Raw genomic sequence first — 14,241 nt, 5'->3', positions numbered from 1 at the left:
ACTGTCCTCCCCTGCAGTCCTGGTCCCCCCCAACTGCCCTCCCCTGCAGGCCTGGTCTCCCCAACTGCCCTCCTCTGCTGGCCTGGTCACCCCTAACTGCCCTCCCTGCTGGCCTGATCACCCACAACTGCCCTCCCCTGCTGGCCTGGTCACCCCTAACTGCCCTCCCTGCTGGCCTGATTATCCACAACTGCCCTACCCTGCAGGCCTGGTCCCCTGCAACTGCCCTCCCCTGCAGGCCTGGGTCCCCCCCAACTGTCCCCCACTGCAGGCCTGGTCACCCCTAACTGTCCACAACTGCCCTCCCCTGCAGGCCATCTTGTGGTGGCCATCTTGTCCACATGGGGGCATCCATCTTTGACCACATGGGGGTGGCCATTTTGTGTCTTGGAGTGATGGTAAATTTGCATATTACTCTTATTAACTAGGATGCCCTAGATTCCAGTGCTGTCCAATTGAACTTTCTATAATAATGGGCTGATGATTATTTAAGGCAATATTTAGGGATATTAATAGGCAAAAATAGGGAGAGAACCCAAGATGGCGGCGTAGGTAAACACCTAAACTGTGGCCGTGCACAACAATTTCAAAACTACAACTAAAAGACAAAATGTCTATCACCCAGAGCCACGGGAGGGCTGGCTGAGTGGAAGTTCTACAACTAGACGGAAAGAGAAAAGAGCATTCAGTGCACAAATGCTGAAAAGCTGAGGTACGGGGGTGCATGCGATCCGGGCTGGGGGCGGATCCTGGCTGGCGGTGGGTGTTGTTTTCTTCAACCTGAAGGGGAGACGCGCGGGACCCAAACTCCTACAGGGAGAAGCTGGACTGTCTGCCATCGGGTCAGAAAGTGAGGGTGGCTTGCTTACAGAGCTGCGCGGAGGAATAATTGTTTGCTGCGCTGGGGCGCGAGATGCGGGGACTCAGTCGGAGGCGCGGGACGGCTGGCTGCCAGCCATCGCTGTTTGTCACGCCCTAGCCTGGTGACGTCCTAAGACTCCGCCCCGCACAACCTACAAACTCACCCAAGCTCCAAGCAGCGGCTTTTGCATATGAATGGCCTTCACTATCGCCACTTAACTTAGCAAACTTGCAAACCGGTTCAGACAGCTCCATAATCTACAAATCCCAAGCAGGGAGGAGAGGACTGTAATTCTCGCTGTAGCTCCTGCAGGGTGACCTCAGACAGTAGCTGACCTGCACCCCATTGGAGATCCAGAAGCCAGTGTACCTAGTGGTCAGTGTGAGACACAGATTTCAACTCCTCACATCCATAAGTGACACATTCAAGAGGCAGACTCAGTGAGCACCAAAGCCCCACTGAAACAAGTCCTGCACCATAAGCGTGTCTCCAGCGCAGCAATTCTTCCATTATAAACACAGCTGGTCCCCACAGCCAATTGGCGTGGAGGACAATTCCTCCCAGTGTACCAACAGCAATCAAGGCTTCACTACACCAAGACTTTGCACTCAGCCCACAAAGGGGTGTACCAAGACCGTCCACCTCGGGTGATTGGAGAGGCTGAACTACTGGCCCCTGTGGGTCACCTACCACACAAAGCCGCTCCATCAACACAGGGAAGCAGCCAAAATGCGGAGACACAGGCATGTCGTGAATGGGGGAAATGGAGGAAAGCAAACTATGGGACGACATGGAGTTCAGGACCACATTTATAAGGTTACTCAAGAATCTTCTAAAAACCTCTGAGAAACTTGATGAGACCTTCAAGGACCTTAATGAGAATGCCAAAACTATGGAAAAGGACCAGTCAGAAATTAAACATACACTGTCTGAAATAAAGAATATACAGAAACTCAACTGTAGATCAATGTACCCCAAGAATCAAACCAAAGATCTGAAATATGAGGAAACAAAAAACACCCAACCAGAAAAACAAAAAGAAAAAAGGATCCAAAAATATGAAGATAATGTAAGGAGCCTCTGGGACAACTTTAAGCATACCAACATCCGAAATTTTGGGGTGCCAGAAGAAGAGAGAGCAAAATATTGAAAACCTATTTGAAAAAATAATGACAGAAAACTTTCCCACCTGGTGAAAGAAATAGACTTACAAGTTCAAGAAGCGCACAGAACCCCAAACAAGAGGAATCCAAAGAGGACCACACCAAGACACATCATAATTAAAATGCCAAGGGCAAAAGACAAAGAGAGAATCTTGAAAGCAGCAAGAGAAAAACAGTTAGTTACCTACAAGGGAGCACCCATACGACTGTCAGCTGATTTCTCAACAGAAACTATGCAGGCCAGGTGGGAGTGGCAAGAAATATTCAAAGTGATGAACAGCAAGAACCTACAACCAAGATTACTCTACCCAGCAAAGCTATCATTCAGAATTGAAGGTCAGACGAAGAGCTTCACAGACAAGAAAAAGCTAAAGGAGTTCATCACCACCAAACCAGGATTACATGAAATGCTGAAGGGTATTCTTTAAGAAGAGGAAGAAGAAGAAAAAGGTAAAGATAAAAATTATGAACAACAAAAAGACATCAAATACATACCTACCAACAAGTGAATCTAAAAATCAAGTGAATAAAAAGTCTGAAGAACAGAATGGACTGGTGAATATAATGAAATTAGGGACATAGAAAGGGAGTGGACTGACAATTCTCAGGGGGAAGGGGGACTGAGGGGTGTGGGAAGAGATTGGACAAAAGTCTTACACCTATGAAGACAGTGGCGGGGGATAAGGGCATGGGGTCGGGTGGGGAATCAGGTGGAGGGGAGCTATGGGGAAGAAAAAAAAAGGAACACCTGTAATAATCGGAACTATAAAGATTTATTTTTTAAAAAATAGGCAAAAATTGTTGAGAAATGAAAAGGGCTTTTTAAAAATATATCATGATCAGAAGAAAAAGTATGGGAAATGAAAGATCTAAAGAACCATGGAAGTTAAAAAGTAGAACTCTACAGAACAAAAATTTGAGGAATGGAAAGATTATTTTAAAAAATAAGACTGTAACAAAATCCAAATTGTTTCCATGATTTTATCCTTTGACATTATGTTCATTTCTCAGGCTTTATAGGGAATCTTTTAAGGCACCTGGCTAAGTTAATTATGGCAGAGGCCACAAACGGATGGCTTGGATTTTGTGTGTTGCAGTGTTTGTAAATTTTTTATTTACACTGTACTTGCCAACTAATCCATATGTACATGGACTACACGTAATTCATGTACATATGGATTATAAATACATGCATATATATTCCCTAAATATAAAAACCATTCTATAAAGTTTTTTCCTCAAAAAATCAGAAAATTGGCCACACCTTTGCCACATTCCCACATGGCATGAGTTCTCCACATAGCCCTTATCCTCCCAACTGTGGTCTTACACAAAGTTGACTTCTCATACTCCCTGCCTGACCCTTGCAGAACCCTGCCTCATAGCATCCTTATGTTTCATTGTCTCTCAACCTGTTTGAAGGACCAGGGGTTAGAGGGCAAGGTGTCAAAGGTGAAGGCCCCAGTCTGGGATTAATATCTTGGGCCAGCTCAAAACAGCAGCTAGTGTTTTGAGCTCTAAGCCAACACTCTAGACCTTTAGTCATGTTTTCTTTCTCCAACAAAAGATAAGTTTTACTTTAAAGAGGAGGAGTACAACTCTTATAACATACATTAAATTAATTTCGTTTTAATCTGGGCTGGAAATCAGGAAACCTGGCTTCCATTTGTGTCTTATTCACTTTGGATGGTTAACATGTCCTTTATATCCCTTATCATAGGGAAAATACTGCTTTAATTCATAGCAATTTGGAAAGATATAGATTCTATGGAAAATGGAAATGCTATTTGTAACTTAGTTTGAACACTGAAACTTGTGTTTGTTTTTTTAGACATTTCTGATGAATTACCTATAATCTGATCATTGCTCTACTATACTGGTATGCAAAATAGCAGACATCATTCTTTTTGTGCTGATACTTTCAGCATAGAGTTTACCACATCAATCAGTTCAGGAAACTCTGTGTTCTGAAAGTGGCCACGGTCAGTGAATTTGTAAAATTTGGCTTCCAGACTATCTGCCACTTCTTGTTGTTCCTTCCAGGGCAGGAAAGGATCATCAGTGGAGCCAAACTGCACAATGTGAGGGCAGTTGGCTTTGATCTTCTCCCACTGCCAGGGGCGGTTGAAGTAGCCTAGGGAGAAAAATATATATACCCTATCAGTGCCAGTGGATAATTTCTATTCTAGCCATTCTGAAATATCTAGTGAAGACTGTAGCAGACACACAAAGAATCAGAATCGAAATGGTTTTCAGATCTATAGGGCTTGATATCATAGGTACTTGTGAAAGGGAAGTATGGCTCATATACAGTCAGGCCTCGAGGGTTCAGTTCTAGACCATGGATTAGAAATGGTTGCAACCTCTCAAAGTGCCAAACTTACAGCTAAAGATGGGTGGTAAATATTTTTCCTGTGCTGTTAGATTTTTTTTAGCCTGTCCGAACGACAACGCTGTTTTATGACCTGAACAAGCAGCCCTGTGACTAGAGAGGAAGGGCTCTTCTGGGGTTTCTGCCGTCAAACTTACCACTTGCACGCTCATTTTCATCCCCTAAGTCTGATGTGTATGCAGACACTAATACAATCGCATACACTCGATGTGTTTCTGCATACCTGAAGAAAGAGAAATGATGTCAGCTAATATTTAATGTTCAATCTGATCACCAAAAAGTCGGTTAACCACTTACCTCATTTGGTTTAGCTTACAAGAAGTATGTGCTATATGCTGTTGGAGTTAATATGAGAAATAGTAATGAAACTGCAGAATTATAAGCCCAATGGTTACTAGATGAGTTTCTACTCATTTTTCAAGGTAGTCCCAACCTCTTCTGCAACCCTTTCCCAATACTACACATAAAAGTTTAATCATGTCCTAACCGGTTTGGCTCAGTGGATAGAGCGTCGGTCTGCGGACTGAAAGGTCCCAGGTTCAATTCCGGTCAAGGGCATGTACCTTGGTTGCGGGCACATCCCGAGTAGGAGGTGTGCAGGAGGCAGCTGATCGATGTTTCTCTCTCATTGATGTTTCTAACTCTCTATCCCTCTCCCTTCCTCTCTGTAAAAACTCAACAAAATATATATATTTTTAAAAGTATAATCATTTTCTTCAGTGTGTGCAATCTACCATTAGTATGCATCAGCATTACTTGATTAACACATACATTTCCAGGCTCAGTCCCAAAGCATGATTCAAAAGGTTGGGAAGCTTAGCAGGCATGGCTCAGTGGTTGAGGGTTGGCCTAAGAACCAGGAGGTCACGGTTCAAATCCGGGTCAGGGCACATGCCCAGATTGCGGGTTTGATCCCCAGTGGGGGATGTACAAAAGGCAGCCAATCAATGATTCTCTCTCATCAGTGATGTTCCTCTCTCCCTCTCCCTTTCTCTCTGAAATCAATAAAAATATATCTAAAATTTTTTAAAAGATTGGGAACGGGGCCCAGGAATCTGCATTTTAAGGCATGCCTCCTCTCCCAACCCTATTTTAAGAAATTCTGTCAATAGCAGAAATGTACCTCTTTTACCACACACTCCACATTGCATTCTATTACTTATGCAGTATTATATCTATCTCCCCAATGTAAACCATCAGCTTCTTAAGGGCACATCTGAACCTTGATCTTTGTGACCCTGGTGCCTAGTATAGTGCCTGGGAAACAGTTAACTATTTGCAGACAGTTCCCTCAAAAAATAGGCGAAGGTAAGACATAGAATGATAACAGTTTCAAGGAGCCATGGTGCCAGAAAAGATTTAGGGTTGGTATTTTGTTCATGGGCCTAAACTTCTTTCCCCAACCTTTTGTTTTGAAAAATGTTCAAACCTACAGAAAAGTTAGAATAACAAGCACCTAGATTCATTAATTTTGCTACCTTTCACCCTAAATCTTCAGCATGTATCCTTATATCTTCTTATATAACAGTACCACTATTACACCAAATAATTTAACATTGAAACATATTAACTCTATTTTCCCCCCCAACTGTACCAAAAATGCTCTTTAAAACTGCTTTTTCAATCCTAGATCCAGTCAAAGATCATGCAGTGCGTTTGGTTTTCATGACTCTAGTCACTTTTAAAATTTTTTTAAATATACTTTTATTGATTTCAGAGAGGAAGGGAGAGAGAGAGAAACATCAATGATGAGAGATAATAATTGATTGGCTGCCTCCTACAAGACCCACACGGGATCGAGCCTACAACCCTGGGCATGTGCCTTTGACCAGAGTCGAACTTGGGACCCTTCAGTCCGCAGGCCAATGCTCTAGCCACTGAGCCAAACCAGCTAACACTAATTTTTTTGTTTTAAATAACATGAACAGTTTTTAAAAATTTAGGCCAGTTGTCTTGTACATTATCCCATAACCTGAATTTGCCTATTTCCTCATGATTAGACTGAGGTTAGACATTTTTGGCAAGGATACTACACAGATGATGTGAATCTCCCAGTTCATCCATCAGAGGCACCTGAAGCCAGTTGGTCCCATTATTGCTGAGATTAACTTTGATTACTTGCTTAAGGCAGCAATTTTCAACCATTTTTATCTCATGGCATGCATAAACTAATTACTAAAATTCTGTGGCACACAAAAAAGATATACTTTGCCAGTCTGACAAAAAAAAAAGCGTAATTTTGATCCATTCTCATCTGATGGTTATGTTGGCTGTTTTGTGTTTTGTTTTGTTTTTATCTGACAGTCTCAGGAAAAAGAGATTGGTGCTCCTAACTAGTCAGGTATTTGCATGTTTCAAAAATTCTTGTGGCACACCAGTGTGCCTGCTGTGGCATGCAAGTTGGTAATTGCTGGCTTAAGGGTGATATCCATCAAATCCTTCCATTGTAAAGACATTATTTCCCCTTTGTGATTAACAAGTAACCTGTGGGGTGGTCCTCTGGGACTCTGTCAATCCTCTACAATCCCCCATGGTTTTGGTATCTATTTTTCTCTGTCTACCTTAACTTTAGAAGTTAGTTAGAATGTTGCTCACAACCCTGCAATCAGTTGCAGGGAACTTTAAAAGAAGGCACACCTTGCCCTAACCCAGTGGTCGGCAAACTCATTAGTCAACAGAGCCAAATATCAACAGTACAACGATTGAAATTTCTTTTGAGAGCCAAATTTTTTAAACTTAAACTTCTTCTAACGCCACTTCTTCAAAAGAGACTCGCCCAGGCCGTGGTATTTTGTGAAAGAGCCACACTCAAGGGGCCAAAGAGCCGCATGTGGCTCGCAAGCCGCAGTTTGCCAACCCCGGCCCTAACCGGTTTGGCTCAGTGGATAGAGCGTCGGCCTGCAGACTGAAAGGTCCCAGGTTTGATTCCGGTCAAGGGCATGTACCTTGGTAGCGGGCACATCCCCAGTAGGGGGTGTGCAGGAAGCAGCTGATCAATGTTTCTCTCTCATCAATGTTTCTAACTCTCTATCTCTCTCCCTTCCTCTCTGTAAAAAATCAATAAAATATATTTTAAAAAATAAATAAATGAAAGAAGGCACACCTTTATTAGCCAATGGCTTGAGAGATATTCGGTTGGCCTTGAGTTGGTACATATTTCAGCATAAAGGGATTTCTTCATTTTCCAAACAAGCCCTGGCAGCTTATAAACACTGACTGTACCATAATTCTGTAACTCCATATTGCAAAGCATTATTATTCTTGTAACTTAGATTAGTGTGGCTGAAAGGTTATGGAATGGGGCAAGATTCTTTGACATGCAATTCATGTGACATCCTGAAGGACTGCTTGGGATGATGCTAGATGAATAAAAACCACAATCCTTTGTCATCCAGCCTGGCAAATACGGAAGAAACTGAACAGGCTTATTCAGCCAGCTAAGTCCCTAACCCCGAGGCCTCACAACCCTAAAGGGAGAGATGTAATGTTCTTTGGTGATCATCAGGAACATGCCCATGAATCCTAAGGACCTGGGGTTTAAGGAGAGAAGGAGTAACAGCCTCTAACCACTAACAAATACTTATTGAACACTGATCATATGCCAGACACTCTTCTAGACACTGGGGTTTTAGAACAAAGTCCACACTCATTGATCTTACATTCTATTGGCAGGAGACAAGAAATAAACAGGATATCAGATGGCGAAAAATGGTATAGATAATAAGGGGGATAAGGTATAAACAGAATAGGAACCAGTGAAGTGAGGTGGTTGTTTGAAATGGAGTGATTAGAAGAAGCCTCACTGAGAGGGAATATTCGATCCAGCAGAGCCTAAAGAGGAGGAGAAAACCATGCAGGTATCTAGGGACAGAGTTCCAGGCAGAACAAGAGCAAGTACAGGCCTAAGGTAGGCGCACACTTAGCATGTTAAGGAACTACAATGAAGTCTGTAAACCAGGCTGGGGGCAGTGAAGGTAGAGATGACATCGGAGCTACTCAGAGCCTTGAAGGCCTAGGAGTTTTTCTGAAGGGAAGGGCAGCAGCTAGGGATGGAGCCACTAACGTTTTTAAAAGATCACTGGGTCCCAGTAAAAGAAAAATAAAAGGTCTTAACCCACTAACCAAACCAGGAAGCATTACGATAAATTATGTTGCCACTTTTGAGGTCAGCACTATTTCCTCTACAGTGGAAACCAGATATACACAAGGTATTTCCCAAGAAGACGGATGGAGCCCACACAGGGTGATAATTCAACAAGGATCGCACCTCATGGCCGCGATGGCCCCGGAACTGTGGCCTATGATGATGGTCCTCTCGTCACAATGCAGCTCTGTCTCCATGAAGGGCAGCCAGATGCTCTCTCGAGCTGTAACTAAGGTTCAGGGTAAAGAAAGAGTCTGTCATTTGATAGGGACAGCCTTCATCTAATGCTGCCCACCTTTCTAATAGATGACTACTCAGCAGTTCACAACTTTAAAACTTCAGGATCACAGTGGCAATGGAGCCATTTTAATAGAGACAGTTGCATGTTGCTGTTAGAAAGAATCAAATCTGTAGTTTTGTTTTTATTTTTTACCATTGTAAGAAAATACTGAGGAGATAATAAATTATAACTCTGAAGCTTTAAACTTTCCAACTTAAAATAAAGGACAATGTTCTCTTTCAAATTTGTACATTATTTCTTTTCAAAACGGAAATTCCTGAGACAAGTCATAGCCAAACTCAGAACAAAAGTGTCACTGTGATATTTTTTAAATATTAGTATCTCATAAATGCTGTAAAGTTTTATCCTATCTCTGCCTCAAGTGGAACACCCATAAATTTTGCCTGGAAATAATTGTTGATTTATAGAAGAGAAAGTCAAGTTGCTTGCAAAGTTAAAAATTAAATTTTACCAAGTCCAACTACTTTTATTTTTTTCCCTTTTTTTAAATTCTCACCCAAGGATATGTTTTTATTGGTTTTAGAGAGAGAAGAAGGGGGGTAAGAGAAACATCGATCAATAGCCTCCCATACATGCCCTGACCAGGGATTGAACCCGCAACCTAGATATGTGCCCTGATTGGGAATCCAACCTGTAACCTTTTTGGTGTACAGGATGATGCTCCAGTCAACTGAGCCACCTGGCCAGGGCCCAAGTGCTTTTCTTGATCCTTACTAGAGTTGTCTATTAGTGGGGTTTTTTTTATATACCCTCCTCCCCAAACTACTTGCCATCATTCATTCTTAGATACATATTCTCTTTAGCTTCTCTACTATGATATTCTTGTTCTCTACCAGGAAAATGCAAGATCAAAACCCAACAAGATGAGGCTATTTAAAAACACTTTTAAGAGGAGAACCAAGATGAAGAGAGTGTAAGGAGCCACTGGGACAACTTCAAGCGTACCAACATCCAAATTATGGGGGTGCCAGAAGAAGAGAGAGCAAAATATTGAAAATCTATTTGAAGAAATAATGACAGAAAACTTCCCCTACTTGGTGAAAGAAATAGACTTACAAGTCCAGAAAGTGCAGAGAACCCCAAACAAGAGGAATCCAAAGAGGACCACACCAAGACACATCATAATTAAAATGCCAAGAGCAAAAGACAGAGAGAATATTAAAAGCAGCAAGAGAAAAACAGTTACTTACAAGGGAGTACCCATACGACTGTCAGCTGATTTCTCAATAGAAACTATGCAGGCCAGAAGGGACTGGCAGGAAATATTCAAAGTGATGAATAGCAAGAACCTACAACCAAGATTACTCTACCCAACAAAGCTATCATTTAGAATTGAAGGTCAGATAAAGAGCTTCACAGATCAGAAAAAGCTAAAGGAGTTCATCACAACCAAACCAGTATTATATGAAATGCTGAAGGGTATTCTTTTTTTTTTTTAAATATATTTTATTGATTTTTTACAGAGAGGAAGGGAGAGGGATAGAGAGTTAGAAACATCGATAGAGAGAAACATCGATCAGCTGCCTCCTGCACACCCCCCACTGGGGATGTGCCCGCAACCAAGGTACATGCCCTTGACCGGAATCGAACCTGGGACCCGTCAGTCCCCAGGCTGACGCTCTATCCACTGAGCCAAACCGGTTTCGGCTGAAGGGTATTCTTTAAGAAGAGGAAGAAGAAGAAAAAGGTAAAGATAAAAAAATTATGGGAACAACAAAGTGCAACAAATAGATATCTATCAACAAGTGAATCTAAAAATCAAATGAATAAAAAATCTGATGAACATCCCTAACCGGTTTGGCTCAGTGGATAGAGCATCGGCCTGCGGACTGGCTGAAAGGTTCTATTCCGGTCAAGGGCATGTACCTTGGTTGCGGGCACATCCCCAGTAGGAGGTGTGCAGGAGGCAGCTGATCGATGTTTCTCTCTCATCGATGTTTCTAAGTCTCTATCCCTCTCCCTTCCTCTCTGTAAAAAATCAATAAAATATATATTTTTAAAAATCTGATGAACAAAATAAACTGGTGAATGTAATAGAATCAGGGGCATGGAAATGGAGCGGACTGACAATTCTCAGGGGGAGGGAGAGGGGGGGTGCAGGAAGAGATTGGACATAGGGATGCAGACAGTGGGGTGGCAAGGGCCTGGGGTGGGGTGGGAACCGGGTGGAGGGGAGCTATGGGGGGAAAAATGAGGGATATCTGTAATAATCTGAACAATAAAGATTAAAAAATAAAAACACTTTTAATACTCACTTGGGTCAGGCATGTTTTTAGCCAAACACTGGAAACCAGGTATCTATGATATGAAGGGGAGAAAAAAAAGCTATAATAAACAGCTTCATTACAACTAATACTTTGCTAATAAGAAATGAGACACCTAATGTGATCGTTATTCAATAAGTGTTTGCTTAGGTTATGAAATGAACTAGGTAAAGCACTATAGGATTATGTATGAATATACAATCCTCATAAATGTCATGTGTCTGTTAGTCCATATCTAGCCAGCTCTGTAGGTCTCTATATAGAAATACTTGTATCTGTAGAGATGGTATGACTGAATGTGTTCTAGGCAGAATGACCTGGAGCCAAACAGACTATGTGCCAGGGAGTAGATAAAATGTAGTACAGAAGGTTGGAGATCCCATCCTCTTGGACAGCTCCAGCCATGGTTTTCAGCCACAACCCAGGTATTTTATTCTAGCAACTTACTTTGGTGCTCTAGAGGTCAGCAACCCAGCAAGTAATCTTATTGTCTGGTTATGGAAGAGAGTTTAAAAAACAAAACAAAAACCAAGATGTACAAGACAACCTACAGTAGAATGCCATTTCTACAAAGCTCACAAAGAAGCCAAATTAAACAATATGTGTTTAAAGGATACATATAGAGGTTGCAAAAGTACTTTAACTTTAAAAAGAGGAGAAAATGAAAATAAAATAAGGATGGCAGGGAAATGGGATGGGAGCACACAGATGGCTATTGGTAATGTTCTAGATTTTAGTTTGATGATGGATTCTCAGGAGGAAAAAACCATGCAGGTATCTAGGGACAGAGTTCCGGGTAGAACAAGAGGAAGCACGGGCTTATACATTATGATTCACAATTTACATATTACATATATCCTTTGTATACATTCACTAATATTACATGTTGAATTTTAAAGAATCTGAGCCAGGGAGCAAAGGGAACAGCTGTAAAACTTTATGGGAACTTCCAAATCTGAACCGGCAGCAGATACAGGGAGGGGGAGGGGACTCGGTCTCCGCAGTTCCAAGAGGTGGTGCCTTGTACTCTAACGACTAAGCCCTCAGGGAGTTTTATCAAAGTTAAGAAGTGTAGCAAAGGGGAGAAATGAAAATACACAGGGTTTGGGGTTGAGGAGGAGTGGGGAGACACGTTCAAATTTCAGTCCTCCATCCCTTCCGTCCCCTCCAGCTCCAGGCTCATTTCCCAGCGCAGCGAGGCGTCTCTTACCTGATCCAGCCTCTTCTTCACCCAGCAATACCATCCATGGGCCGCCACATCCACGCCTCCGTTCCCGGGAACAATTACCGCCTTGCAAGGAGAAGCCATGAACGCAGGTGAGCCAGAGTACCCCGGCAGCCGATCCTGCAGTGCTTAGAGCCCAAAGTGAGCCTGCACTGCGGCATTCTGGGGATTGTAGTTCTAGGGTGCCAATAGGGTAGTTCATTCACTCTAGCCTTTCTTACCCCACAGGGCACCCAATGGATATCACCTTTAACTTGCCTCTTACTGGCACTCTCATTCCCTCCTCCCTCCCTTAATTAAGACAGGTTGTGACATACCCAGAATGTGTTATCTCTTTACTAGAATTATTGGTATATCCATAGGAAAGTGTGCTTTTAGTTCTAAACATACAGAACACAGCCTATTTATTAGTTGAGGATTCGTGGAATCCTTATCATTTTTCCTTCTGATTTCAAAATAATTCTTAGTATAATAGTCGATTTCAGCCCTGGTTGTTATTTTTTATTACTTTAAACGTGTCCTTTAAAAGGTTTCACCGTTTGTGTAGAGAATATGGGTAACAATAACTTAAACTGATTTAGAGACTAGGGAAACTGAGATACCAATGAAATGGTTTGCCTATTATAATATGGCAATCCTGAAATTTTAGGAACTGGTCCTATCTTATATATTCAAAGCTTATTGAATTGAGGTGGACAGAGAGTGTACTATAAATGGGAATGAAGAGGAAAGTACTTATTCATTGCTCTTCCCATGGACTTACTCACTGTGTACATCACATGTGTGTTAGCATCTGACATTGAGAAACACTCCAGCAGTTTATATTTTGAGCAGGTGCAAGTAGATGATCAATGATACACTACCCCAGTATGTCTAGGAAGAGCAAGACATCCTTTTCCCTCTTGGATCTTAGACTCCAGATTTTCTTTAAAAGGTCAGTGTTATTGCCCTGACCGGTTTGGCTCAGTGGATAGAGCGTCGGCCTGCGGACTGAAGGGTCCCAGGTTCGATTCCGGTCAAGGGCATGTACCTTGGTTGTGGGCACATCCCCAGTAGGTTTGCTTTCCTCCATTTCTGTCATTTGTGACCTGTTTCTTTGTCTCTGCATTTTGGCTGCTTCCCTGTGTTGATAGAGTGGCTTTGTGTGCTAGGTGTCCTATAGGGCCCAGTAGTTCAGCCTCCCCAGTTACTTGAGGTGGACACTCTTGGTGCACCCCTTTGTGGGCTGTGTGCCAGTCTTGTAGTTAAGCCTTGATTGTTGTTGGTATCACTGGGAGGAATTGACTTCCAGGCCAAATGGCTGTGAGAATCAGCTGGGTCTATGATGTGAGAACTTCTGTGCTGGAGACACCCTTATGGGGCAAGACTTGCTTCAGTGGGGCTTTGGTGCTCACTGAGTCTGCACCCTGCGTGTGTCCCTCATGGATCTGAGGAGTTGTAATCTGGATGGTCCCACTCTGACCACTGGCTCTTGAATCTCTAAGGAAGTGCTAATTTAGCCTTTGCCTGAGGCCACCCAGCAGGAGCTAAGGAGAGATCTGCAGATTCCTCTTCTTTGTTTGGGGTTTGGAGGTGCCCAGATGAGGCCCAGCTGTGAAGCAATGCAAGCTGCTGTGGGGCCTTGGGCCTTCTTTTGGCGGCTCTGGGTCTCTCTGACCCAACTGCAGTTTGTTAGGTAATTTTAGATTGCAAGGGCCAGGCCATTCATATGCAAAAGCCTCTGAGCACAGCTTGGGTGGGGCAGGGTCTCAGGGAATTAACAGGGCGGAGCAAACAACTATGGCTGATCCTCAGTCCTGCCCTAAGAAGCCCCGGATCTCAGTGTCCCAAGGTAGTCGCTGCAAGCATCTCTGAGAGAAAGCCACCCTTGAGTTCCGCCCAATGCCAGAC

The 14,241-nt window shown here is 42.8% G+C and overlaps 1 protein-coding gene across 1 annotated transcript; it reads right to left on the bottom strand.

Annotated features, from left to right (window-relative positions):
• Window positions 1–36: 36 nt before the first annotated feature.
• RBBP9 (RB binding protein 9, serine hydrolase) lies at window positions 37–12,491 on the bottom strand. The gene is made up of 5 exons (XM_079783601.1): window positions 12,337–12,491; window positions 11,118–11,160; window positions 8,685–8,790; window positions 4,555–4,640; window positions 37–4,159 (listed from the first exon to the last, which is right to left on the bottom strand). The coding sequence occupies exons 1-5, from the start codon at window positions 12,433–12,435 to the stop codon at window positions 3,924–3,926; spliced, it is 570 nt and encodes a 189-aa protein (XP_079639727.1). The 5' UTR covers window positions 12,436–12,491; the 3' UTR covers window positions 37–3,923.
• Between the last annotated feature and the right edge of the window lie 1,750 nt (window positions 12,492–14,241).

Source organism: Cnephaeus nilssonii (assembly GCF_951640355.1).
Source record: "Cnephaeus nilssonii genome assembly, chromosome: 11".
In the NCBI taxonomy this organism is placed as follows: domain Eukaryota; kingdom Metazoa; phylum Chordata; class Mammalia; order Chiroptera; family Vespertilionidae; genus Cnephaeus; species Cnephaeus nilssonii.
This window is presented reverse-complemented; position numbering and strand designations above follow the sequence as displayed.